The 27,972-nt window shown below is 42.8% G+C and overlaps 1 protein-coding gene across 1 annotated transcript; it reads left to right on the top strand.

Annotated features, from left to right (window-relative positions):
* The first annotated feature begins 128 nt into the window (after positions 1 to 128).
* Positions 129 to 27,003, top strand: ebf2 (EBF transcription factor 2). Its single transcript, XM_085368286.1, has 16 exons — positions 129 to 531; positions 2,343 to 2,499; positions 4,181 to 4,238; positions 5,486 to 5,541; positions 5,666 to 5,739; positions 7,107 to 7,175; positions 21,055 to 21,136; positions 22,603 to 22,744; positions 23,775 to 23,905; positions 24,896 to 25,022; positions 25,119 to 25,207; positions 25,326 to 25,391; positions 25,935 to 26,109; positions 26,201 to 26,383; positions 26,496 to 26,666; positions 26,841 to 27,003. The coding sequence occupies exons 1-16, from the start codon at positions 398 to 400 to the stop codon at positions 26,870 to 26,872; spliced, it is 1,746 nt and encodes a 581-aa protein (XP_085224412.1). The 5' UTR covers positions 129 to 397; the 3' UTR covers positions 26,873 to 27,003.
* The last annotated feature ends 969 nt before the right edge of the window (positions 27,004 to 27,972 follow it).

The following is a 27,972-nucleotide window of genomic DNA, read 5'->3' as shown; positions in this document are numbered from 1 at the left end:
GACTTTCTGCACACTCATACTTTAAAGAATATTTCGAGACTCGCTCCCGGATATCTGCGGAGCTGAACGCACAGAGCCCGTTCGGACTGACGGTGGAGATGTGCGCTTGGAGAATGCTTCACATCAGTGGAAGGATATATTTACTTTCATCATTTGAACCATAAAAGAAAGTCCTTTCGGATTTTTAATGAGACGCCCCTGAAACATCACACAGCGTCGGTTACTTCTTTCCCCCTACAAAGCTCTGTAAATGCTCAGTTCGTTTGTGGCGCTTTGGAGGAGCGCAGCGCGTTGAAGTGGACCTTTTCTTGTGTGCCAAAGTGCTTTAGCTGCCTAGCTCAGTGTTTTTTTCAACTGCTTCAAGAAAGTGTTACCAGCCGATCGGAGCAGGGTGTAAATGTTTGGAATCCAGGAACATCTGATTCGTGAAGTGAGCGGATTAAAAGAAAGAGGTCTTGGAGAGGAGATGGATCCAGTCCGGTCGTGGGTGCGCAATGTTGGGGTTGTGGATGCGAACGTCGCAGCGCAAAGGTACAGAACAAACTCAGCTGATCTGCTGACTTTAGGTTCTCACCATCCTCTCATCTGATACGCCCATGCTTGTTTGACTGCTCATGATGGAGACATTATTATTATTATTATTATTATTATTATTATTATTATTATTATTATTATTATTATTATTATTATTATTATTATTATTATTATAAGGTCGAACATTAGAAGAGGCAACCTTTGAGAAAAGAGCTGCAAACTACTTGTTGCAAAATATGACACCAGTCCCCTATAAAACTCACTGCCCCCAAACTCGTAAAAACTTCCTTAAAAGTGACGAAAAAAATAACAACAAACATTTTTCATAATGCTTGAAATGATAATGAAACTTGCCCCAAATGCAAAACAGCTAACAATTATTTATTTGTACATAAAGGCAAGAGGCATTTAATAACGTCATTAGTTTTCGTTCACAGGAGCGGAGATCACTGTTAAAGCTGTTTGTGACTAAAACGAAATACATATTTTTCCCAGAGCAGCTTTAGCTTCAGCTTAAAGGCAACTTCATCGTCACCTGCCACAAACTTTACAGCTCTGATTTTTTTAAAAACAGAAATGACAGATTTTCCAGTGTTGGCTCTTTCTTCTACTTACCGTAGATGTTCAGTCAGCTTCTGCACACATGTATTAATTAATATATATATATAAATATATTTACAACACACAAACCGTATTGTACTTCAATGTCAGTCATGAAGAAAGCAGAATCATTTTCAAGATGAAAAGTTGGCAACATGCTAAACAGCGCAGCGCGCATATTTTAATAGAGCAAATAGAAAACAGTTATCAGGATTATTTATTCATTTTTTAAAGTATTTTAGTGATTTTTTAAGCAGATGGCTGTTTGTTTTTTAATCGACACTTATTTTGTTCAACTAGAAACAAAAACTGAAGTTGTCAAGACAAAATCTAAAGTGCACTCGAGTGTGATTTGAGGTCTTTTTCAGACAAAAGTAAAATTACAGAAAAATTTAACAAACAGTCAAACCTGCTCTGAACCAGCCCGCAGATTCATAACAGTCTCTTTTTTTTATTAAGATGAATTCAAACAAGCGTTTCACGTGTCCAAATCTTTAATCCGCGTTAATTAAACACTCAGTGTCCTAATGTATATTTTAACTATGATGCTCCGCCATCGACACAATTTTCACTTAAACAAGACGTCGACACTTTTCAATTTTCAAGTTAAAAGAAAAGAAAAAAAGTTTGAGTAAGTTTGGCTTATAATGACGTTTTTTCTGTATTTTTTTCTAGTCCATATTTGGTTCTCCTTGAAGGGTCAAATGTATGCAAAATTATCCATCAGTTTAGTTATTTTATTTGTTTGGCTTATGCTAATAATCTACAATTAATGTATGGATCAAAGAAAGACTTTGAAGAAAAAAAATGCACGATGATAAATATGCTTTTAATATTTTAATGTTTTAATTAATTAAAGCTATAGTAAATTTAATCTATTTTAATTTAACTTTCAAGATTTATTGCAAATAGAGAAAAGTGTTTTAGTTTAGTTTGTTAGCATGCTTGCTGTGTTTCTTTGTCCATATTATTATTATTATTATTATTATTATTATTATTACTGTTGTTGTTGTTGTTAATAATAATAATAACAATAATAATAATAATAATAATAATAATAATAATAATAGAAAGCTTGTTAATTGTCATTTAATAAAAGGAAAACAAGTATTTCTATTTGATGCTATAAATGTGTTTAATTAAATAAAGTATGATAATATTCAGTGTGATAAGCGTGAGCTGACTGTCTCTTCCGGTTGTGTCCTAAGTGGAGTGGCCCTGTCGAGAGCTCATTTCGAGAAGCAGCCGCCCTCAAATCTCCGCAAGTCCAACTTCTTCCACTTTGTCCTGGCGCTCTACGACAGACACGGCCAACCTGTGGAAGTGGAGAGGACTGCGTTTGTGGACTTTGTGGAGCACGAAAAGGTGTGTGACTGTTCCCGAAAGCTTAGAGATGTCAATTCTACATCGAGTTTTAATATTTAACGTGTTTAATCAAAATCGCACGACATTAGAGATTATCCACATGTATTTGTAATATACAGTATTTCAGCCGTAACCAGGTGCTCAGCTTAATTTCCCCCATCCTTGGTAAAGCCAAGCATATCGAACAGCTGACGGCTACATGTTTACACAAGCTTTACCCCCAATGAGCTGATGATGTGGGATTGAAAAAGAATATCTAATGACTAATTAGCAGCTTGCCTCATTAGGAGGACATCACTACTTTTTTAAAATGCAAATTATGCTCGCTCCTGTTAAGTTATACAGTGAACTAATCATCAAAGTCTCCTTTTCCTTCATGCCTCTCTCCCATACTCTAAATACTGCTGTATGGGGTGGGGGGATTCCTCAAGTTGGACAACACCAAAATAAAGAAGGGTGCAGCATGGAGAGAAAGACAGAAAGAGTTTGAGATATGCCTGGAGTAAAGCCTTATGCCCAGTGTTAATGGATGTTTTTGCCTTGTGGTGAGGGGGCACAAATCTCCTGAACTTCTGGCAACCACTGCACTCTGTGGAAAAGACAAGGGGAGTCTATCCTAACAACTAAAGTTCTAGCATACTTTTGGGTTTTTGGAGCTTCGAAGTGAGGCAGGCAGCAATCCTGATGCCGGGGCCGAAGCTGTTGGCGTGCTCCCCTTTGTGCCACACAGACCATAGACTAATATGACGGCAGTGGAGAGGTTCATTTTCTGCATGGTTACCCTGGCATCTGTTTTTGCTTTGTAATTGCGCAGAGGTAGAGTGATGCTATGGTGAAGTAAACATCCCTCTGTGTATATTTACAAAAGTTATGAAGCTGGGCATCCATCTATCTCCAGGTGTGTTCTCATATTAAGTTTGGAGCTTTTTCATCTTATCTTCATGCATCTTAATTTCCACCCCGTTTCCTCTCCTCTCCTTGCAACTGTCTCCATTTCCCAGTTTCTCCACTCCCCCAACCTTCTTGTTCTCTCGCCTCCTTTCTCGCGCTCATCTCTGCGATGCCAGCCTCCTGGGTTATTGGACCAGAGAGCATTCCTCTGAGACCACTTAGAAAGACCAGTGGAGGTAGAGAAAGAGAAAGGAAGAGGGAGAACACAGAAGGGGGGGGGGGGAAGAAGGAAGAAGTGAGAGGCTAGCGGAGAGTGTAGGGCAGGGGGGTGTAAGGAGGGATAGCAGAAAGGAAGTTTTTCTGTCAAGGTCGACTGCTGCTCAGTCTCACACGCAGTACTTTCCACTCGCTGGAACACACTTTGCCCTCACACACACAAGTGCATATAGCCATGCCTGCTACCTCACTGCAGCGAGGACCACTGCATTTGATCCGAGGGGTTTTTTAGGCATTTGTATCAGAGATGACAGTTCAACCTCTACAAAGACTATCCGACTCAAGGTTAAGTGCTCAGCTTATGAGCACAACACAGGGTCCCAAATGAGCTTTGAGCCTACAACTCTCTGATCTCGATGCTGCTCCATGGGAAGGGCGAGCTGCAGGATTAGGCAAGACTCACTGTGCTTAACCCTGTTTACTGATGCCCAGCTGTGCTTATCTGTACCCCAGCGAGCCTAACTGTATTCTCTGCGTTTGTCTGTACGCCTGCCTCTCTTTTTGCAAGGAGCAGACGGGAGAAAAGACCAACAACGGTACTCACTACAAGCTGCAGCTTCTCTACAGCAATGGTGAGTAGGTTCAAAGATGAGCAAAAATTGGACAAACCTGACACAGCTCTGCTCTTGACTTACCCATTAATTTCCCCTCTAGCTCTTATCACTAGATTTATACAATTTACTGTTCAGCTTTTCAAGCTGTTACTTATGGACCCATGTATAGGGAAATGAGGTGCACGCTGCCTCCCCATCCCAACACCTCCTCAGCTCCTCGATTCCTCTTTCCACTTCCCCCATGGTGCTTCCACAGCAGATCAGGGGGGATACACAGAAATTTGGTTCCCATGAGCCACTGCTGCCCCAAGTCTGTCGCAGTGGCACCCATGGGAGAGAAGATAAAAGACGCGTTCCAGAGCAACCCGCTGATACACACGCATACATACAAGTACACTAAAAGCACTTCCTCTCATCCCCTTCCCCCAAGCGTTATCAAAGGCATCTCAATCGAGACTTTGATGAAAGGAGCACATTTTAAAGGCAATACTTTCCAAACTCTCCATGAAAAAATTCACAGGCAGCGTGGTCTCCTCTGAGGGAGTAGTTCAGTGCGTGTTGTCTCCTTCTCCTGAGGCAAAGTTTTAAAGAGACACACCTGATTACATGCAAGTAAGAAGAAATGTTTTAAAAAAGAAACAACCCGTTTGTTTCTTCATTTAAACTCTTTAATAAGCCGATCAGCTCCCGTTCGAACGCAGCAGAATGTCTCCTGCCAGTCATAGCTTCACACAGGAACAACCATAAAAGGAACAGCTTGACAAGCCGTGAGATTCTGGTTATAAATTGTGGCCTTAGAGTCGAATATGAGTAATAATCATCAAACATCAAATAACTCAATCCCCTCAGAAACCATCAGAGAGGAAATTTGAACTGCATGCCAATCTTGTTCCTCCATGTTGGCTGGACAGAGTTCAATGCTTTTTTTTCTTAGAGCCTATCCAGATACTGTGGAAAAAAAATTCTATCATAAATCTTTCCATCTTATTTTGAGAATCCACAGAGATTTATCGCTGAGTGGTTAGGAGAGGTAAGAGAGTTTAAGTGCTTAATGTGACAGATCGGTTATGTTTTGCAATTAATTTAAAATGAGCATCTCTTCTTTGGAGGTTTCCAGCACAATAGAAATGTCTCTTTCAAGCTTCAGTAGCCTCTACCCGCAGCTTACATCCAACTAAAGAATGACAATTATTTCAGTGTAACAGAATTGTTCTCATGCTTGAAACACTTTATAAAAAGTGACATCTTCTTTTTTTTTCCTGCAGGGGTTCGCACTGAGCAGGATCTTTATGCACGACTTATCGACTCCGTCACTAAACAGGTTGTTAAACTTTCCTAAAGTTTTCCCTTGAATGGGATTCCTCTTAGAGTTTTAAGAAACAGCAGTTAATTTACTTTTACATGAAACTCAGTCTGACCCTTTGCCCCTTGCTTCTTCCTCTCAGCCCATATCGTATGAGGGACAAAACAAGAATCCAGAAATGTGTCGAGTTCTGCTCACACACGAGGTTATGTGCAGGTGAGTGTCACACACACACACACACACACACACACACACACACACACACACACACACACACACACACACACACACACACACACACACACACACACTAACCTGCACCTACAAATGTCAAGTACTTGTATCCATTACACTCTTTCACTTTGTTTTGTCTCAGTCAGCTTTAAATGGGTTTTGTGGTGATGCTTGGGGCTGTACTTTTTAAAAAATTACCCTGTTATTGAACTGTAAGTCTAGGTTGTCCATCATCATCCTTGTTACAGTTGTAACCCACCGCTGCTGTCTGCTGTGAGGCAGCATGTCCCTGGTTAAGCTCCCGTTCCGTCTTGGAGCGCTCCACTCTCTCGGGCCTGTGGTTTTTGCAGTCAGAAATCAACTGACAGCAGCAAACACTTTAGGGGATCAATCTGCTTTTGGCTCATGGAAATAAAAATTATGTTTAGACATGCATGAACTTCATCGGCACTGGATGACAAGTGCGGTGGTGCAGCCAGTGCCAAAGAGCAACTTCGGAAGCAGAGCGAGTTTAAGAAGGCTGGTCGTGGCTTAGGTAGCTGTTTTTTTTGTGGATGTAGAAGAACTTTAAGAGTGTCTGGAAGTGGGCCTTGACCTATAGGATGTGAGGGCCACAGGAAGAAGGCTAGGGGGACTGGAATATCAGGAGGAGGGCTGAAGCAGAGTGAGCTTTGCCATTGTGTAGCCAGCAGATGCCCGAATGTGACTCACAGCTGGCTAATAACAGAGCCGAAGAGGCAGAGGGCAAGCGTCACAGCTGGGGAGTGAGGCCGTCTGACAGGGGGGCGGAGGGGGGGCAGGGCAGGGCCAAGCTGGGACACGAGAGGGGTAAGGCGAGGTGTAGGGGTGGCAGATGGTTAGGGGTGGGGGCACTTTTGTTATGCAGTGAAGGGGAGTTGGGGGCTTTGGGAGGGGTTGTTGAGGGGGACTGGTCGGCCAGCAGGCTCCTCGGACAAGACCGCTGACGAATGGTAGGATGTTATGGGACGGTGTGCGTGCGCAGTAAAGCTGCGTGGGGGTTGAGTTTGATTTCAAAATCAATGTGACAGATTGCCTAGCTGGCTTTTCACTTTTTCAATGGTCCCTCACTGTTTGTAGGGTGTGTTGTTGTACCTTTTCTTCCTCTTTTATTCTTTTGTCCATTCTTCCCCACCCCTCCCATGCTGCTTTTGTGTGTTCCTGGATCACGGCCCACTGTGGGGCAGAGCAGCCGGGGTCTATGGATGTGGATGGGTCAGAGAAAAATGGTGGCTCCTCCTGTTTAATTTGTTGTTGTTGATGGGTTTTTTTTTTTTTTTCCCACTACGCTAACTTTTTCCACTTTCCTGTTTCTTTAACCGCCCACTCAGTCGCTGCTGTGAGAAGAAAAGTTGTGGCAATCGAAATGAGACGCCGTCCGATCCAGTCATCATTGACAGGTAATAAAATCCAAGCATGTCCCACACAGTGTCCATCACCTCAAACCATCACCTATCTATACTATCTAAACTCTCACAACAGTCCCCTCTGCACCAACTGTAGAAGAAGCTTACATATGCTCTCTGTTCATTTAAGACATAATACCTAACTGTGCGTGTATGCATCACATGTCAATCTTGTTCTTCTTCTCCATGGGAAGTATGTTCATTGTTTCTCCGGGGCAATTTACACCACATCACTGCAAACAGGCGGTAACATCCAGTGAAAAGCGCCCGTGTCTGTCTCCCATGTGTCTTTCTGTCTGCGGCTTTCTGTTTATCGGCTGATCTATCTTCCAGCTTGCTGGGATCTGTTTCACTTTGGTCACTCATTTGCACCTGAGACCTGACAAAAGCACAGATTTACTTTTATCAGAAGCATGTGGATCATTCACACCACCAGACGGGCTCACATATGTACTTAATGTTCACCCCGAGGGCCAGTTATCAGGCTTAAAGGGAGATGACCACCCCTGTAATCAGCGTGTGTGAGAGTCTTCACGTCTAAAGGGCTTTTGGAGGTCCCACACTGTCTGCCTGGCATTAACCAGCGTGATTGATACTCATAAGCAGACCGTATGTGAAATACCTACTGTGTGATGTCATGGGGCAACCTTCATCACCTCTCTCTCCCTCACTCCCTCCGTTGCCCTCTCCTTCCTTCTCTCCTTCCCTGCAATTGTCTGTCTAGAAAGCACTCACTTCACATATATCAAGGACCCTTTTCTTTCCCCTCCTCAGTTCAAGCCGGCTGGCTGTTGACAGTGTGTCTCAGAGGATCTCAGATGAAGATAGTTTTCATATAACGGAAAAATCGGGTTGTTGTTGTTGTATGAATTTTCCCAGAATACCTTGGAGCAGCTGCTTTTCCCATTTACTCTAGAACATTATTCTCACAATCGCTCCCTCCGCACCCTTTTTATACTTCCTCCTAACATGGCTAAACTGCTTTGAAATTTGCTTTTTAAGTAGATTGGTGATTTTCTGGTGAGGAAAAACAACACAAAAACAGTCTATATTTCTTTGTGGCTTTCTGTGTGTGTGTGTGTGCAGGCTGATGTGCAGCTCTGAGGATTGATTTAAATTAAATCATTGACCTACTGTACTCTCTAATCACACTGGCCATATCCTGTCCTGATGGGGGCTTCTCCCTCTCGACTAGCCTACAAAATCCCCTCCTCAGGGACCCACCTATTAGAAGCCAGTTAATTTCTGCTAAGCTGGTGGAATACTGCTTTGCCCAATCAGAGGTGTCCTTACTTTTCTCCATATGCTCAATGTATGTATGCTCAACTAGGAGGAAGTTTATAACACATATGCATCGTTTGCATGCACGCAAACGAATGTATATTTTCATGCTTGTGGGGATGTTTATTTATGTATGTATATGGATCTATGTACGATTGTCTGTGTGTCTCTTTGACCCCTACACTGACCTTTTCCCCTAGTCCTTGCTTGGGTCTTAAATTATTCATGTGTGTGTGTGTGTCTGAAGCCTATGCGCATTTGTGTATGTGTGTGCACTTCTGTGTGTGTGTGTGGAGGAGACAGTCAGTTTCTGTGGCTCCAGTAATCAGCCTCCTGCTCCCAGCCCTAACACCTGTTCTCCAATTAACATGCAGTGTGCTGGGGCCCACTCCCTTCCACCACCACTGCTTTCTACCCTTTTCCTTCCTTCTTTTCTCCTTCTCCTCGCACCCTCAGTGCATTGCTCCCTTTCCACCTGCCCCAGTTTGTATCTGTGCTTCTGCACACCCCTCTCGCCCTTTTGCTCTCACATGCTTACTATTTTAACTCCCTATTGCTTAATTCCCGTGCTCCTCTTTCTTTTCTCCGTCACATTACCATCTCCTTCACCAACACCCCCCTCCACCCTCCCTTTAGCCTGTCTAATTTTGCCATAATTAGGCAGTGTCATTAGGACACCTACCCAAGCACAAGGGAGTTTGCAATTCCCCAAACGGCCCAAACCCCCTCTTTTCTAATCTCCTTTCCATATTGTTTCAGTTTTCTCTCCCCCTTCTCCTGCTGCTGCTGCTACTGCTGCTACTGCTGCAGCTCCCTCCACCTTCCCTTCTTTCTAATCCTGATCTGAGTGAAAGGGGAGAGAGAGGAGATCACAGCTGATCCACTGGGAGGGGTGAAAGGACAGAGGGTGGAGGGATGAAGAGGGCAAGGGCAGGAGTTGACAAAGAGATGACTCGAGTTGCTTTTGGGGGCGAATTATCTAACGCCCCAGTGCCTGCTGTGTCTGCTAGTTTTGCAGCTGCATAGGTGAACTGTTATACTCGCAGTCCTAATGTGACATCTCTGTTTGCAGGATGTCACTTATCCTTGACTGATGGCCTGACTTGTTTTCTGATTGGTTAGATGAGTGGATTGTTCAATAGGAAGGTGGATCAATGCCTCTGGGCTCATTACTATAAATGTAATTCTTCAAGCTCATGCAATCAATGTATTTATTACATTACATTTCTTTTCTTTCATTTCGCTTGTTTTAATAAACATGCGAGAATGAATCTTTTTTCAGAAACTGGTGGTTGATTATTTTGACAGGTCATTTTTAAGGTCATTTATTAAGCAAAACAGAAAATTATTGAGTGCTTTCAGGTCAAAATTCAAATACTGGTATTTCTTTTATTTTTATTTCTTTATTTTTGGATGATTGCTTTCACTGTTTGAAATTTAGCTCATTCTCAATCTCAACCCAGGCAGATCTGTTAATGGTGGTATTATTGCAAAACTGATCTCTGACCTCAGAGAAACTATATTGGTTCTGGGCCTCAGTCTTTATGAGTGAGCTGTGGGGTTTACAATGGAGACAAGCAGATGTCAGTATTAGTATTAGGCTGTGTGGGTTGAATGGGATTTGTTGGGGGGGCAGCTCTGGGTGTGTGCTTTTATATTTGGCTAAGAAGCTGAGATCAATAGTTGGTCATATAGAGTGTGTAGAGGGATCCATTGTAAGGCAGGAGTCTTGTGAGGGGCACTGGGGTGATCAATGGTAAGCACTATCTCACTAATTGATCGTGTTTCCAAGAGGGCCCTTTTTTAACAAGCCGGTGCTCAGAGAAAAGACGAATAATCAATAGGAATTTTCCAATGTTGTCAATATGCCTGTTCCCTCCCCCACACTGAAAATGAGCTCACAAGGACTGTTACATACTTGTGCACACTTTCATCAGCAGCAGCTTAAACCCAGATTTTTTGTTTTTCAGAAGGATGCATTTAGAGTTTATTTTATTCTTTTATTTATTAAAACTATAGTATATGAGTCTCGAGAAATGACTTTATTTGAGCTTAGCTCCGAGAACGATCCATTATTCTTAATCTTAGGTTGTGGGTTGTATTGATCTGTTTGTAGTCTTGGTTCTAGTTGTGTGCATGTACCACAGGTTTGTTTTCATTGAGTGCGTGCAGGGTTTCCTTTCTGATCAATATACAGAAAATTGGTTTAGTTTCATCTCAGTTACAAATTTCCTCAGGTCAATGTGCATTATTGCAGTTATTAGTGAGCAGTTCTTAATGCTGGTATAAATCTTATGTCACATTTGGATATCTCGCTTCTGCGGTGCTTGTGAGCTGTTAAACTCTGTCATTTTTATTGTTTTTTATGGCTCGACGCTGTCTGGAAAGTTTGACAATAAACTATTCAAATATCTGTTGCTGTATGTAAATACCTGCTCCCTGCCATTGTGGTGTATTAGACAGACAGTGTGACCATCTGTTTTGATGTTAGTCTTTCCACCTGCGTGTGCCTGCCTGTCATATTTTCTTTAAAAACCCATGATGATGCAGACTACTTCCCTCTGTGCTGCCTACCTGATTTCACAGCAGGTCACATAAAGTTACTCCTTGTCCTACTAATGATGGGGAATATTGGCCTCCTCATTCTTCAACCGAAAAGAAAATAGAAACTACAAGTCTTTGGGAAAAGAACATTAAACTATCAGCCAAAGAATAAATGCAGCAACATTTTTTGGACTGTGTCAGAGGTCGAATTCCTTCCCTTTCCCAGATGCATACTCAAATTCTACCGCCAACTCGCCCCGTTAGGTCGTCATATACACGCTTGAGAGTTTTATGTGTGAGACAAGAATGTCATTTTAGGAAACCGTTTCTCATGCATCCAGTATTAGATTTGCCTTTTACTGTACTTAATTAAAACTCATAATTCACTCTGTGTACACTTGTATGCTGTCTTTACCTTTTTCCTCTCATATTATTTTAGGATGAGTTTTTTGAGGTTTGGTCCAAAGCTGGAAATGGTGCACGTAGTGTCTGAACCCACACGCTTTGGAAAGCACAACTCAGTTTCACATTTTTATTGTGAAGTCACAGATCTTTTTGCCAAGAAATTATTGAAGTCCAGTCAAATATCTCAAAGTGTGTTCATACGCGCCATCCTGAACCCGAGCAATCAGCGCTAAGATCATAATATCATAGCTACATGGCTTCAAAGTTGGATCTCTCAGTTACTTTTATTTGATCCTTTGACTGGAAAAGAGTTGAAGATGATGGTGGTGAAGTTGTTGCAAACTGAGACAAATACACCTTCACATACTCTGAGTGCAGCTGTAGCTGGCTGAGGTGTTTAAGCTGTCAGTTTCTATGACAGTAAGTGGCAGTCCAGCTACAGGTGAGCCTCAAAATCTAACATTTTCAATGTGTGCAGACTTGGCTTTAAAGCTGCTGTTGAATACACTAAAGAAACTGAACATGTCATAGAGAAGCATGTGTGCGCTCTTAGTTACGGATACAGCAGCCATTATTATCTTTGCATAAATTACCTGTCTGTCACACATGCATGTTCAGAGACAAAGTCTGCCCCCCTCAGTCCGCTGTCACAGGACTCTCCCTGGTGAGCTGGTACTGTCCAGTCCCTCCAGACCCTCTGTCAGCAAACCCCTCATGCAGGGGTCCAGGCAGCGTGGCGACAGAGCCCTGAGGCTCTAGTGCACAACGCCTCACACAGCAGAGCGGCACGCAGGCTGGACCACTGAGCAGCTGGCACAGGACTGTGGGGATGGCTCCTCCCTTGGGGCAATGCAAGCAGGAGAATGACACAAAGACAGACAGGGAGAGACGATGCAATGTCTAGAATATCAAATTCTCTGACAGGCACCGCATCAAACAGTAAGAGCCACACTCAGAGTTAAGACCGCTGAAAATGAGTTCAGGGACCTTTGGTAAGTCTCAAGCTCTCTACATTTTGGTGTCATGTGACCTGGAAATACCCGGGACTCCAGCATGCACAGGAAGTGTATAATGAGTGGAAGGTTATGGGCCGAGTTTGTGTTTGGTCACCTTTGCTCTGATACGGCCAGCATTTGGCTGTTGTGGCTTGAACTCTGCCACAAGAAGTAGGCCTGGTTTGTTTTCTTTGAGAGCCTACACAGGGGGCAGTAGGAAACAGACAGCAACGGAGAGATGTTGTGACAGGAAATGGGATCGAACTACCAATGGATGAACTGTGTGTGGGGGGGGGGGGGGGGGGGGGGGGGGGGGGATATTTATGAATGTGAATTTCGGGGAGGGGTGGGATGCTGGGGAAAACCCTCCCATTTGTCTAGCCACTAATAAGGTTCACCTTTGGTTGAGCAGTGAAGGGATTAAGCAGGGACGCTTAAAGGATCACAAGTGGGCAAATTACAGTGATTTAGCAGCACTTCAGATCATGAGCAAGCGAACAAGCATTCCTGCACTGGACTTTCATAAGAATCTAGAATCTTTTGTGTGTGTTTGTGTGTGTGTTGGGGGGGTTGCTGGAGTCAAAGGCCAGTTAGCAGTGGTATTTAGTAACAGGGGCTGTTTTCTTTGGCTGGACACTGCTGCTGGGGGTGACTGGGTTTGGTTGTGGTTAAAGGCTTAAATTTCACTAATGACTTAACAATGCCCCCTGGTGCTAAGCCGGCCCCACAGGCCACCTTGTTTTTTTGTTTGTCTATTTATCTGGGATCTGGAAAGACTCTTATTTTTCTTAGGAGTTAGATTTCTCTGAAATCCCTGACGCTCACTTTTTGAAAGCATTTCCAAACACTAATATTTACACTTCTGCAGGATTTAAAAAAAAATAAAAAATTTGATTAAGTATCACAGGCAAAAGTTATACTTCCTGCGGTCCATGAAGGAAACAGACAGGCAAAGACTCTGTGTATAGACACAGTTCTTATACAATAGCTTTTCATTCGTAAGAACTTCAGTACATTTATCAAAGCTGCTTGAAAAAAATCAAGCATGGAGTAGCATGGAGCATATGAGTGCAGGATTGCTGCAGAGAACCTTCCCACTGAAGGCAAGTCCATGGTGTGTTTCCATCTTAATAAGAAAATCTTTGGTGTGACCGTTATTAGCCATTCTCAAGCAAATTTAATGTGTAGAGCACAATGTAGATACTGCACATTATCTTTAATAATAATCTTTAATAATTTGTTAACTGTCACAATTTGCTGTCTTTGTGCTATTTCAGATGTTACATCATATCCGATAGTCATGGCTATACCCAGGTTATGTTCCCCTTGAGATTTAGTTTGATTTAGTTAAGTTTTTTCTTATGTTTTTTTTTTGCTGACCTCATGATTGATTTTAGTTACAAATAAGAAAATAACCCACACTTTCTATTGACCGTGTGCAATACACAATTTTTTTTTAACTGTCTTGCAACAAACAGCGAGCAAAGAACCAAAATGGGCTTAAAAGTATAGAGAGTGAGCTAAAAGCCTGAAGCTTTTGAAGCGTTTTCACGAGATCTCATGAGAACTCGGTGGCTTGTCTGATGTGGGGATGATTGCTGGATCGAACATAACATTAACAAATAAAAGTCTGACAGGAAATGTGAATTAAAAATGGAAAAAGCAGTTTAACAATTGTCGCTGCAATCTTTTGGATACATGCAGCAGGGTGTGGGATGGTCCTGATGAATCTGTCAGGGCTGAGGGCAAGGGGTGATGTGACTGCTGACAGGCTCCCAGCAGGCATGCTGAGAGCCCCAACAGTCTGCATGCCCTCCCTAAAGCCTCCACCCTCCTGGCCCCCCAACCACTCTGCTCCCCTTCTCCTCTCGCAGTCCACGGCTCCCACACATTTGTTGTGTATTAGCCATGGACAGTAAATTACAGCACCTTGAAACCTCTGAGTGATTCCATTCCCATCTCTTCGCACGTTCCTCCTCTCTCCCTTCAGCACCATTATCCAGCTCACTTTCTCTGCGTCTGTCTATCTTCCTCATTTTCTCTCCTTTTGATCTGTTTTCCTTCTCCTGTCTGTCATAGTCGTCCTGGCTTTTCGACTCCCTCAACCCTGTCAGATTTCTCTCCCCTGTCTGTCTTTCTCTCACTTCTGCTATACTTCTCATCCTCCTTTCTCCATTGTGTCACGCTACACAGCGTTCCCTCCCAAACACATCCCCTCCGCTCCCCCTTTACTTTCTTACAAGCAGGTCCCTGTTGTCTAGGCTTCACAGGTTTCTCAGCAGTTTCTCTCTCTCTCGTGCTGCTTCCCATCCCGCTCTCTCGCCCTCTTCTTCCCTCTCCCTCTTTACACCCCCCCACCCTCCCTTCTCTCTCTTTCTGGAAACAGATGTTGTTTGTCAGATCTTATCATTACTGGCTAATTAAGAAGACATCTCTTCTCCTTCTGTTGTTGCTTCTCTTTCCTCTCCTCTCCCTCTCAGTGGCATCCATCCCAGCTTCATTGTTCTTTTGGGCCAAGCTTTATACACGTTATTGGTAAATCTTATTAGCTGCTGATTGATTGAAAGGGTATTGAAAAGGTAAGATTAGATTTTGGTGCGTCGTGGATGACCTTCTGGCATATTTGAAATCTATTCAGTTGAAGAAGGTGCTACGTGTCTCCATCTGACAGTTGTGAGAGTATATTTTGAATCCTCGTCCCTCAGGACACGCCAAGCATGCTGGGAGAGGTCAGGCCACTGATGGGACTTCTATTCCCTGTCCTGGTTGTGAATTCATGCTCTCTAGACTCTGAATATCTATCCATATCTATCTATTTGGCAGGCTGACCGCAGTCCCATGTGGATGGTCTCTATGCTATGCTTTTGGCTAAGCTCGAGAGACTAACACATTAATTCATTTTAAATTGTTGAAATGCACATTTAGCAGCTGGTGAGAGGTTATGCAGTAAAACACTTTTTACACCCAAGAGAAACCTCTCAAGTGCCTCTTGAGTACCCTTCCCATCATTCCACTTTCCTCCTCGCAGCCCTCTTAAGCTCCCAGCTCCAGAATGCCACAGTCACTTTTTCAGTGGCAAGCCTAAAGGTTTTACAGCGCTACCCAGCTCTATAAATCAGCACCAGTGGTTAAAATGTTTGGCTTTGTCACAGTTCTCAAGTTTAGAGGCGGGGTAGGTCTGGGCTGGGGTTGCAGGGGTGAAGCCAGCCCGGGAGGCAATGGAGAGGAGGCCAAAAGGGACACAGCCAATCCACCAGTCAAATTTATAAAGAGCTGAGTTCATCCATGTGCTCGCTGTCTGCTTTAAGGTGTATCTGATGAAAGTTAGCATGTTCCTTTTTGAAGCCCAACTTCTTAGTCCTGCATTTTGTCTTCACACAAACAGCCAAAAGAAGAAGCCTGAATAAAATCTGTGTTTTATAGCAGCAAAATAATTCTAGTGATGTGTAATTACCTGAGGTAGGGATAAGAACGGATAAATAAAACACACAGCATTAAGTTGATGTGTGGTATATTCACACTGTTTTATTTTACATGAGTAAGTTGGCCAATGGAGGATAATCTTCCCAGCTCACACAGGATAAATACTGCTGTCAAATGAGATCAGGGTCCTACAGTGACAATCCATTTAGTAGATAAAGCCTTCATCTGTATTTAACTTGTGGAAACAGATGAGGGTCAAGCTTTATTTTTTTTTAATGATGATGATGACGACTGCATATATGTTTAAAAAGTATCCCGAAAAAAAGAAAATGAAAGAGATGCTCAAGCTGTAGGGAATTTGTGTGGCATTTGCTGGTGAAAGGGCAGTGAAGGTGATGCCACAGATATCCCTGTATGTTTTTAGGAGGAGGAGGGGAGCGGACTGGGGACGACTGGTGTGAAAGGTCCTGTGGTGGTATGCGACAGAGGGGGTATCAGTTCGTGGAGGGTTTTCTGTGCCCCATTAGCAATGTCAGAGGTCAGGTGCCCCGGGTGTTAACCCTGGTGACCAGTCTAGCTCCCAGTCTGCCAGGGGACCCTGGTCCAGGGGTATTTATTACTCTTCCCCACTGACACATACACATCTACTATGCTCATGAAGGAAAACAAAGCTCCCCCAGCCATTTCTCAGCCAAAATATATGTCCTAATTGGATGCATGTCCATACAGTGATGCATGATGACCCATCTGTAGATTTTTGTCTTACAGTGAAAAATTGTTACATCCTCCCTAATTTATCCAAATCTTCATTCCTAGCCATGAGCTGCAGCGTGTTTTGGCCCATTTCACGCGTGTTTTATTAAAAATCAGCTAGCATGCTTACATTTTTTAGGCATTTGTTTTTTAGGCATCACTTTTTCTAATGTGGATAATTCTGCATGATTGATTGTGCACACATGGCTGCTTTCAAGTCAGTATTTGTCTTTGTGTGTGCATGTGTACGTGTGTGTTGTTTTATGGCCTGTGTGTGTGTGAGACATACACATGCATGCGTGCATGTATCTTAGCCTGCTGTACGAGTTAGTGTTCTCAGTGTGTGAGTGTGGCAGAGGAAGGCCCTCAGCATGTCAGTATGTTTTAATGCTTCACATCTGGTTTCCTAATTTTCCTCCCCTCCTCCCCACCCGCCTTTCAGCTCCCCTCCACCACGATGTCAGGACACTGTTTTGTTTTTTCAGGGTGGCGGTGGGGAGGTGATGGAGGGGATGTCTGATGAGTGATGGCCCTGCATACAGGACGTCGACATTCTTCCTCTCTTCCTCCGCGTCCGCCTCTTCATCTTTTTTGCATTTTGCAGCCTTTTTTAGTTTGAATATTAGGGATTACAGACTGGGTCAAAAATTACATTTATTAAGATGATGAAGAAGAGCGTCTCTTTTTCCGTCTCCACTTTTCGCCTCTCACCAAGCAGCAGGGATCCCACTTTTGCTGAGCAAAAATGATGACAGTCACCCCCTCCCCATAGTTTGCTTTAAGTTTTCTCCTCTCGTATATTTGGATTAAAGCATAAATTTGTCACTTTTGCTGCACTGACCCAAAATTAGAAAACTAAAGCCAACCCCAGGAAAGTGAGAGTCGGAGTGTTTTCTGTGCTCCTGGCTAATTTGAACTCTTCATTAAAGCCACGCTTGAATCAGATTGCTTGAAGAGCCACTGCAACCAGTAAAAGTTCATTTACAGCGAGCATAGTGGGTGATGTGTTTTACGACTATGTGAAAAGGCAGTTTATGTCAACAGTGATTAGTGCTGATGAATGCCTATGAAAATTTTTGTTAAGTCCTTTGGTGCTTAGGTGCTCACTGGATGATTAAGGCCATGTGTAAAGCAGGGCAATGCTTACATGTGTAACAGATGCTAAAATCGACTGAGGAATGTGAAACCAAGCATAGTAAAGAATGAAAACGTGTTAAAAAAAAACTGTTACTCTTTTATTGTTTTTAGTGTCACGACTTGGAGTTTGGTCACTGATCTAGTTTTAGCAAAGCAAGTTGTCACTCCTGGGATGCCCACCTCATGCTGCGAGGTCTGTGTTTAGTCTTGGGAACTGACGCAGATGTAGACAAAGGGACTGGAGGCCTTGACAGAGATTTAGAAGTGAAGACAGAAAAGAAAAAAACACACTCCCTGTGGCGCTCTAGTGTAAAATGATCCCAAAGTTTAAGACTTGGTTCTATGTTTTGTTTGTGTTTCCTGTTTTAAGCGTGTCTGTGGAGGGAAGACGCTGCAGAAGATAAAACTTGATTCTCATAGCTGACTGCAGCATGCTGTAGGGTGAAATTTGCCACTAATGTGGAACAGCAATCTTAATCTAAGAAGTTTTATTTTTAAAATACATTTTTACAAGATTACCAATAATGCTTTATCTTATAGTCTGCAGTTCTTCTTCAATTGTCAGTCGTTAAAACAAATATTTATTGAGGCAGACAGTTTAAAAATTGTTTCATACCTCCCATTAGTTTTATTTGCACTGTGTTACCCACTTGACAGTGTTTTAATAAAAACAGGATCTCTCTTTTCCACCTGCTTTATGGAGCAGTATAATCTGTGGATGTGTAACAAGGCAGCTATTAAATATAAACACGATAACTCTGGTGGAGTTCTTTGAAAATAGCCTTTCTCTGCAATTTCCCTGTGACATGAGGATCACCTCCAATTCTTAGCGTGTTCTCTTCGTCTCTTCTGTGTGCACGGGGAGGTGTGTGGGTGTATTACATTACCAAAACAAAAACAAACAACAGCAATATTAAACTTTTGCAACCACAATAGAGGAGGGGATAAAAACAGAGGGTCCTCGACTTCTTATTAATTATGCAAGATTAGTCTAATTATAATTCAGCAAATGAATGTGTGGCAGAAGGTGCGAGGCGACGGGGCTGGGAGATTTGCATGTTAAGTGGGCAGGGGGAAGCGGCTAATGCATGCTAATATATGCGTCAATGTCTCGCTTTAATTTCAGCATTTGCAGCTGTGTGCGTCCGAACTGGGGGGGGTGAAAAGTTGACTCAATGGGTTTTTGGGAGGGGAGCAGAGGGGTGTGTGTCAGTGTATTAGAGTGTGCATGTATGCATGCATGCGGATGTGTGGTTGTGAGCGTGCATGTGTGAGGCATCCGGTGTCATACAAACAAGGAATGATGAGAAGAAGTCAACAAACAAGGTCAAGAACCCTCAGAAAGTGCACAAAGCCTGAGATCGGTGTAGACAGCCTTTGAATTAGGTTGTGATTTTGGTATCTGATGCATCACTACAGCAGAAATTTATCATGTCAGTCAGTCAAGTGAGTGATTACGACTGGATTGTGTGAGGAAACCAGTGTTATCAAACCACAGGCATACAATGGACCTGCTTACTGAACCAGAAATGTGATTCCTGTGATGTAATGGTTAATGCATAAGGCTTCTATATTCCTTTAAATGAGTCACAGTGTAAGAAGCATTGGCCCGGACATAATCAATATGTGTTCTGTATCACCTTCAGTAGACACAGTAAAATGAAACGGGACACTTTTGATTATTGTCCACTTGTAGAGTCCAGAACCAGACTTTAAAACTCTGCCTGTGCAGGATTTTAACATACATGTACTGCTGCATGTATGTTAAAATCCTGCAGATGTGCCCTTTTACATGTTTCCACCCCAAACTGAGCGTAGCTTTGAGTTTGGAGGCCTAAGATCTAAGTGATAAATTGCAATCGCCCTCTGCCAACAACAATATTGATTGTCCTCTGACGAAATAGCTCAAATCAAGAAATATTGGACACACTGTTGGAATGGAGTTAGAAGCCAGGTCCTGTTCGCAAGGGAGGAAGTTGGAGCGAGTGATGGAAGAATAGCGAGTAAAAACTGACAGAATGAGGGAGAGATTAGTATTCGATGGGAGGATTCAGGGCCATGGGGCCAATATGAAGTTCCTCTCCAAACAACCGCTCTACATTAAGATGACTTATACTTGCAGAAAACACAGTGTGGGTGGGATTGGAGCTACCCATGAAGCCCCCCCCCCAAACTAAAAAACCCCCCAAAAGAAATACGTTGCATCCTTGTGCAACATTTTTCTCTGCTTTGCTATTCTTTGTTTTATTGGAGTGCTAATGGGTGTGTTTCTCACAGACACGGCAGAGATGTGGCAGATGTGTTTACTGTGAAGTGAAGAAGCGTAATTACATCACAATCCTGCATCAGCGCAAAGCTCATTCCTATTTTATTGTATTTTAACACATGTCCTCTCTTTAAGTCCTCCACCTCCTGAGCCCTGTCTGCACCTGTCCTCTTTATATACTTTCCTGCCTCTCACCTCGCCAAGTCTCTCTCCTGGCTCCGCGCTGGGTTTCAGTGATGGAATGTGTTCTTGTTGTTTCCTTTTCTTTCCCACCGCTGTCTTTGCCTCAGCATGGGGACTTTGGGATTGCGGCAGAGCTGCGTTGCCATGGCAGCGGGCTATGTTGCCGAACTGCGTACACCTGGGATTTGGAGTCTCTCTCCACAGTCTCCCTCTCTCCTATTTATTCCACCTTTCTCTCAGGTTTCCTTTGGTGCAGCAGAGGCTATCAGCACCTCTTTCTCTCTCTCTCTCTCTCTCACCTACTCTGTGTCTGCACAGTCTATCACACCCAGAAGTAGACTCACATACGTAATGAGACACATATACTTGAAAACAAAATTCATGTCCATACTAGTGCCTGTGCCTCTATCGCTACCTTCCATCTTCCCACCTCCTCGTTTCACTTTCTCTATAGTTGTCTGTACTTCATTTCCCTCTCCATTCCCATGTGGGGGTTCAAATACGGCATTGTGGGATACCACGGTCCCTTGAGTCTCCTGGCATACATCACTGTCTCCAGTGTACTTTGAAACACCGTGGCTGTTTCACTGGACTGTGCTTCAAAATCTCATTACTTGATTTAAAGTGTAATAACATTGACTTTATTATTAAACTAAACAGCTGGGATTGAAGACAGAACAGTAATCAGATGTGTACAGAGCAGAGACGCACACATCCGCACAACCTTACACACACAAGACCTGTCTCGGAAAAATAATTAGCGTCTTCTTAGACTGCCAGTTTGTTACAGGGTAGCAAATAATCACAAACGTGATCAAGATTCTTTTGTGTGATGCTTTTTTTGTTGCTAATATACAAACATGTGTCCTTGTATTTACCTTTGCAGGTTTTTCTTGAAGTTTTTCCTGAAATGTAACCAGAATTGTCTGAAGACAGCAGGAAACCCAAGGGATATGAGGAGATTTCAGGTACAAGTACACGGAGGGAAACCAGCAAGTGTGTGAGTGTGTGCTTGCATGGAAGTGGGGAACGTGGCACTAAAAAACAAAAGGTTTTGGATTAATGAGAATGTCACCTCGTGTCTTCTAATTTAGATAGAGGATTTTGTTTTTGAATTTTCTTGTCACACTTTTACCTTAAACTCCTCCTTTGGAGAGGTTATGCAGAGAAAAACACGAAGGTGGGAGTTAAAGGTGAAAGTTAAAAATCAATAAGAAGACAGCAAGACAGAAAGACAAGTGAAAGGAGTTGGATATGTGGAGGGGGGCTTGGTCGTGGGGGTGCTGGAGTGCAGGAAATAGGTTGAGGTGTTTCAGGAAGTTGTCAAGAATTGAGTGATTGGCTCCAGATGGAGGAGGTCATGCTCCGTGACCCAGGAAGTGGTCACTTGGGACGCTCCCGCCTCACTTCCTCTGCCGTCTTTCAGCAGCAGCGGCCTCTGTCTGGCATTCTCCTCCTCCCAGCAAACCCCCTGTCCCTTCCCTGTCTTCGTCCTGCTGTCTTGCACCATTTTTGCTTTATCCCCTGCGAGGTGACACACGCTGAGAAGTTATGAGCACGCAGGAACTTGGAGACTGTCATCTCCGGGTTAAAAGGTGATCGGAGCTGGACAGGAGTCTGACGCTAGATCGATAATTTACAGTTATTTTCCTATAGCTGCCCCTCTTTTTCCACCACCTATGGATCATATGCCTTTTCTCCTTTTTTCCCTCCTCGTGTTCCCTCACCTGTAAAATTACTGCCATGTGTTTATTTCAAAGGGAGTAAAAAGATTGATCTTTTCTGACATATCTAAAAAAAAATAAACAAAAAAATAAAAATAAAAACATTATGGTTTATTCAAATTCTTTTCTCATTGATCTTCTCCCTTTAACTGTCAAAAAATGTTCATAAACATGCGGAAACTCAGTTTTGCGCTCAGGATTAGCATCAACACTCATAATTTTTCCAAAGAGAAAAGTGTCTTCTCATTAATTATTTGTATGTCATCCTCATGATGTGGGAAGGGACACACACATGCTGAGACCAGAAAATCAAATTAGGGTCACAATATATCATCCACTACCTTAACTGCTGGCTAAAATGGGAGATTTGGTCCATATGTTTGCTGTCATTGAAGGATCACGAGGAGACAACGATGAGCCTGCTGCATGCTCTATGAATCAAAAAGTTAGTGCAGGAGAGGCCATATGGAGACCTGATGGGGGAGTGGAGGCTTGCGGGAACAGTGTCATCCCCAGAATGCAGACATATTATGGAGATCCCGGGGATGTCACATTACCTATTAAGAAATATGACTATCACCTGTACACTAAAACAAATCGTTGCTCAGGGATTTTACTGTCGTAACCTGAGATTGTGACTCGCAGCATGCTGTCTAAGTGGGTCATAGACGCTCATGTATCTTCCTCATGGCTCTTTTCCTCTCTTTCAGGTGGTCCTGTGCAGCACTGTGAGTGTAGACGGTCACGTCCTAGCCGTGTCTGACAACATGTTTGTCCACAACAACTCAAAACATGGCAGAAGAGCTCGAAGACTGGAGCCAGGCGAGTCTGTCGAGAATACGATGGAATATGGTAAGACAATTACGCCATCGCGTCACACTTCATTTACCGTACCTTTTTTTTCTGTGTTACATGTCTGCTGCATCACTCACAAGAAGCATAAGACACACTCATCCACAGAACATAAGGGAACAGCAGGTACTCGAGTTGCATAACGTCCGATCATAATCACCGTGGTATATCAAACATAACTGCTGAGGTCATTAACTGAACTAATTAAAGCATTTATTCCATACTTGTCAATGTGTCCTAAAATATTCAACTCAAGATAATGCTGTCATCTCTAATAAACAATGTGCTATGTGGGTGACCAAGGCTTAGGTGATGAAGTGAAATTACTCCTCCCAGAGCTGGTGGTTTGATATCTTACTGCTCCATATGCGAGACTATCAAAACCCAGTCTGTTTCACAGGGCAGGCAAGCACCTTGTGTTGCAGCTACGGTGCTGTTAGTCTCTAAACAGTGAAGGAGAAACACACTTCAAAATGCTTTGTAGAACCACAAAGTGAAAATGCGTATATAAGTGGAGACCATCTTATTGTAAGCCTGAGAACAAAGTTTACAGTTGTAGACCTGGAAACGGATCTCCATCTTCAACATCACATCTCAACTAAGAACAACTTATTTATCTGAACAGTGGTCAAAGGTAACCAAGAACATTTACTCCGGTTCTGTGCATAAATACATTTCATAACGTATTTATTTTTTAATAGAGATTTGTTTTTATCTCTTTCATTTAACGTCCATTGCTTGAGCTGCTGTGTCTGCTGACCTACACTGTATATCTTTCCAATGTGCTCTTCGAGTTCATTGTGGATAAAAATCACATCGTAAACAAAATTAAGTTGAAATATTCAGGCACTAATGCTTTTAGCTTTTGTAACTTTATCTTAGAACTTGTTTTGCACAATCCTGAACTACAGAGCATCTTTAAAACAGTCTTCATCAGATCTCCACTTCCGTTGCACATCTTCTTTTCTCAACTGCTGAACATCCTGTATTGAAATCGCTGAAGTGAATCTTGCTTTGCTCTTCTGTTTAGCTACCCCATGTATCAAAGCCATCAGTCCGAGTGAGGGCTGGACCACCGGTGGTGCAATGGTCATAGTCATTGGGGAGAACTTTTTTGACGGGCTACAAGTGGTGTTTGGAAGCATGCTCGTATGGAGCGAGGTAAGAGCATCTTCATAACATCACACTAATGGTGGTAGATATTTAAAAATGAAAACTTATGCTTTATCACATTATTTCAGTTACTCAGGTGCAGCCTACACAAAATTAGATTGTGTACTGAAAATTAGACTGTGCACTGTAGAAGTAGCCTGAACATTTACAGGACACGGTGGTGAGGATATTTCTTTAAATGCCAGTGGCAGCTGTCATAGCATGACAAATGTCACCAGGGTGTCACAGAGTTAACCTCTTAAGCCCCAAGCCTAACTGATCTCCTGCCTTTTGCCCCCGTATCAGGGGGCGTTGGGGCTTAAGAGGTTAAGCTAATGATAGTAGTCCACTTTTTGATGGCTTGAAATTTGCCACTTGTGTGTCTTTTCCTGGCCAAATGCCAGTTTCACTTTGAAAACTGAACTAAAAAATAGTCCAGCTACACTTGACTTGAGCTCCAGACCATGAGTAAAAGTCATGTGCATGGCTCGTGACCAGGACTTCTGGCCTTGTATGTAGTTTCAAACAAGCTTATGCAGGTTGTTTCCAACCTTGAACTGATTTTTTTTACACACCATGGTCTGGGTCTACAGCTCTGGAGCCTTTAGTTGGGTTTTTTGGCTGTTACCATGCTCTTGATTTTTGAAATCCAGATATCACAAGCAAGTGAGTAGTCATTCCCTAAAGCATACTCTGAAACTAGCAATAGTGACCACAGATGCACAAGGAACCTTATTATTGACCTCATCAATGAAGGAAGAATTAAAGTTGCTTCCTAGGCCTCTGTTCAGCTGGATCGTTCTCCTGAACATCCCCCGCTGGTCATTACAAAGAAGAACAATTCAAATTCTTCTTCACTGACATAATATGTCTCTGTCAATCTTTATATATAGTCTTTTTTTTTTACAAGGAGCAGAAATAAATAACCAATGTTTAGCTGGAGTCCTCATGTTGAATTTCTTATCATTTTGTGACACAGTTTCTGTGTTTGTTCCCCAGCTGATCACACCACACGCTATCCGTGTCCAGACACCTCCGAGACACATTCCCGGGGTTGTGGAAGTCACACTGTCTTATAAATCTAAGCAATTCTGCAAAGGAGCACCCGGGCGCTTTATCTACACAGGTATGTAGACACATCATTGTGCTCTATTTGTCCATGTTATCCACAAGAATTTTAAACTGAGACTGATTTTGACTTACTTTGTCCTTCCTTTTTTAGCTCTTAATGAACCAACCATAGATTATGGCTTTCAGCGTCTTCAGAAGGTTATTCCTCGGCACCCTGGTGACCCAGAGAAACTAGCTAAGGTGAGTGAAAGCTACATATATGACCTTACTATATTACGATTATCTTTCAAACCACAGTGCACATGTCATAAAGAGGTTATTGTATTCAATTTGGTTTTTGTTATTTTGTTTTTTGCAGGAGATCCTCCTGAAAAGAGCAGCAGATCTTGTGGAAGCTTTGTATGGAAATCCACACAGTAATCAGGTTTGGTGGAAATTTTCTTTACATATTGTATTGAAGCCCAGAATAATGTACACATGTGACTGTGATTTTGTATTTTTTACATATTAACAATTAGCATTGATTTATAGACTGAATTTCTAATGTAAATGACTGATGGTTTCCAACATTTCATTATAACGACTGCATCTTCCAAAGAGGTGTGGCACTCAGAAAGCTAAAAGATTAAAAAACATTGCAAAAAAGTACAATTTTAGATTGTGGATGTCAAGTGGCTGTTCAGCTGCTGATTCTCAGTTTGCACATGAAATGAAAACTCATGAAGGCACCAGTATGAGTCAGAAAACTGTCAGCTGCACGGTTGGTACACCGTATGAAACTTGTAGCTAATGGGCTAATTGGGTGTAGCGGAGACATTCACAGTTTTAGACATTAATTAGATATTAGATATTGTGTTTACTGCCAAGCTAAAGATATATTAATTAACAGCAATAACATGTTGGCCAAACTGCATTATATGTCTGTGAGCCTGACCCATTGCTCTCTATTTTATTTGCCCTCCTGTAGGACATGCTACTGAAACGAGCGGCTGACATTGCCGAGGCGCTCTACAGTGTTCCCCGTCCTCACAGTCAGCTGCAGGCACTGCCCAGCTCACCAGCCCACGGCAGTGTCATGGGCCTGGGCTCCTATCCCTCTCAGTTGGGTGTGAGCATCGGAGAGCCAGGACAGAGCAGCCAGGGTGAGCAAACTGAGCCTTAAGTCATCCTTCACGTTTGATTTTGAAGCTAATAAAGCTCAAATGTAACCCAACTTTTCCACGGCCCCTCCAGGTTACATTCGCAACTCGAGCAGTTTGTCTCCAAGGGGTTACCCGTCAGCCTCAACTCCCCAGCAGTCAACCTATGGCACTAGTGGAGGGATGACTGGAGGCTATGGGACAGTTCCCATGACTAGTCTAGGTGTTCCTGGATCTCCTGGTTTTAACAGTGCCTCCCCCACTGGCTCTCCCTACAGTAAGATCTTAAAAACTTTCTAAATATCTTCAAGTGTTCATTAATGAACTTAACAAAGCAGATGTGTTATGACTTTCAGGCTTAAAGTTGACTGTTGCTCTCTGTTCCACAGTAATGCCCTCTAGCCCCACTATACCAGGAAGCTCCAGCTCCTCATCTTCTCTCTTGCCTTTCTCCTCCTTCCCGTCTGCTGCTAAACAGAAGAGTGCTTTTGCTCCCGTCCTCAGGCCCCAAGGCTCTCCCTCCCCTGCCTGCCCCGCCTCAGGGGGGAACAGCTTCAGAGGTAGTCATCCAACTCACTATCTGACCCCCCTGTCTGAACTTATGAATGCAGTCTAACCCCTTGTACTAACTCGAAAGCTTTGACTGAACAAGACAGAAAACAGTTGCTGGATGTAGAATAATGCAAGAGCTGACTGAGTCGAATCATAGATTTTGTATATTTTTTTCTCTCCAGCAATGACGGGCCTGGTTGTTCCCCCGATGTAGCAAAGCACCCCCAATCTACCCCAGACCACTGCTTCACTTAGCCCCTCTTTTGGCACTACGAGGGCAGGGAGAATGGAAAATTGATCACTAGCGACCATGTACTGTATATCTTCCCTCCCCAACCCCGTATGCTCGCCTTTTCTTAGTCCCTTTTTCATCCGTCTGGATGAACAGCACGGGGTATGAAAATGTCCAAAGACCAGCTATCCACTGCAGACACGGAGGAGAATAATCCACCCACAACCACAGAGACCATCCTTAGCAAGCAGCACTAGACTGGACCACATTCGGCTGTGTACGTGTGTGTGTGTAATGAAGCCTCGGAAAAGAAACAGATGAAGACTGCTTTGAATTTCACCTCGAGCTTCAAAAGCATCTGTGTTGACTTCTGACCAACCATCACATGCAGTATTCACCTTTTTTCCTCAACACCTGCGCAAAACCATGGCCAGAGTTTTACAGGACGCACAACGAGAGCACTGAACACTGATGGACGACAGACAACTCAGATAAAAAGTTGCAGCTCTAAAAAGCAGGGTGCTATTCTGTCTGCGTATGGACACGTTAAACGGCATGTGTGTAAACCGTCTGTGAGTTAGTGAGAGGTTTTTTTGTAGTAGACTTTTTGAAGACAATTTACATTCCAGAAAAACAAACCCTTTATTTTTTGTTCTGATCGTTACGGTTTTTCAAGGGAGAGCTCTTTGTCTCAAGGGTTATTACTAAAGGAATTCATATATTGATTTATTTAAAAACAAGCAATTTAACTTATTATTGTTAGTTTAGGTAATAATATAAACGTGTTTTTATACAGTGATACTTTTTCCAGCTGTTACTGACATGAATTTATCTCAGCGGTTACTAATGAATTTGATGAATGATCAGCATAGAAGATGAATTCGTTTTTTGTTTTTTTTAAGTAAACATCCCCAGTTTGCAGGATCTTGCATAATGATATATATGTTGCAGAAGGTGATTCTCCTTGTGTAAAGGAAATGTTAGTTAGCCTTATCCCTTTTTAATTTCACTTTAAATGCATGCTCTCTTACACCGATGCCCTGGTACTTTTTCACTTCACATTACAAATTTAAATATATACG

Source organism: Diplotaxodon limnothrissa, linkage group LG12, assembly GCF_057381915.1.
Source record: "Diplotaxodon limnothrissa isolate DT_005_m linkage group LG12, D_limnothrissa_male_GT1.1, whole genome shotgun sequence".
NCBI classification, from domain to species: Eukaryota; Metazoa; Chordata; class Actinopteri; order Cichliformes; family Cichlidae; genus Diplotaxodon; species Diplotaxodon limnothrissa.
This window is presented reverse-complemented; position numbering and strand designations above follow the sequence as displayed.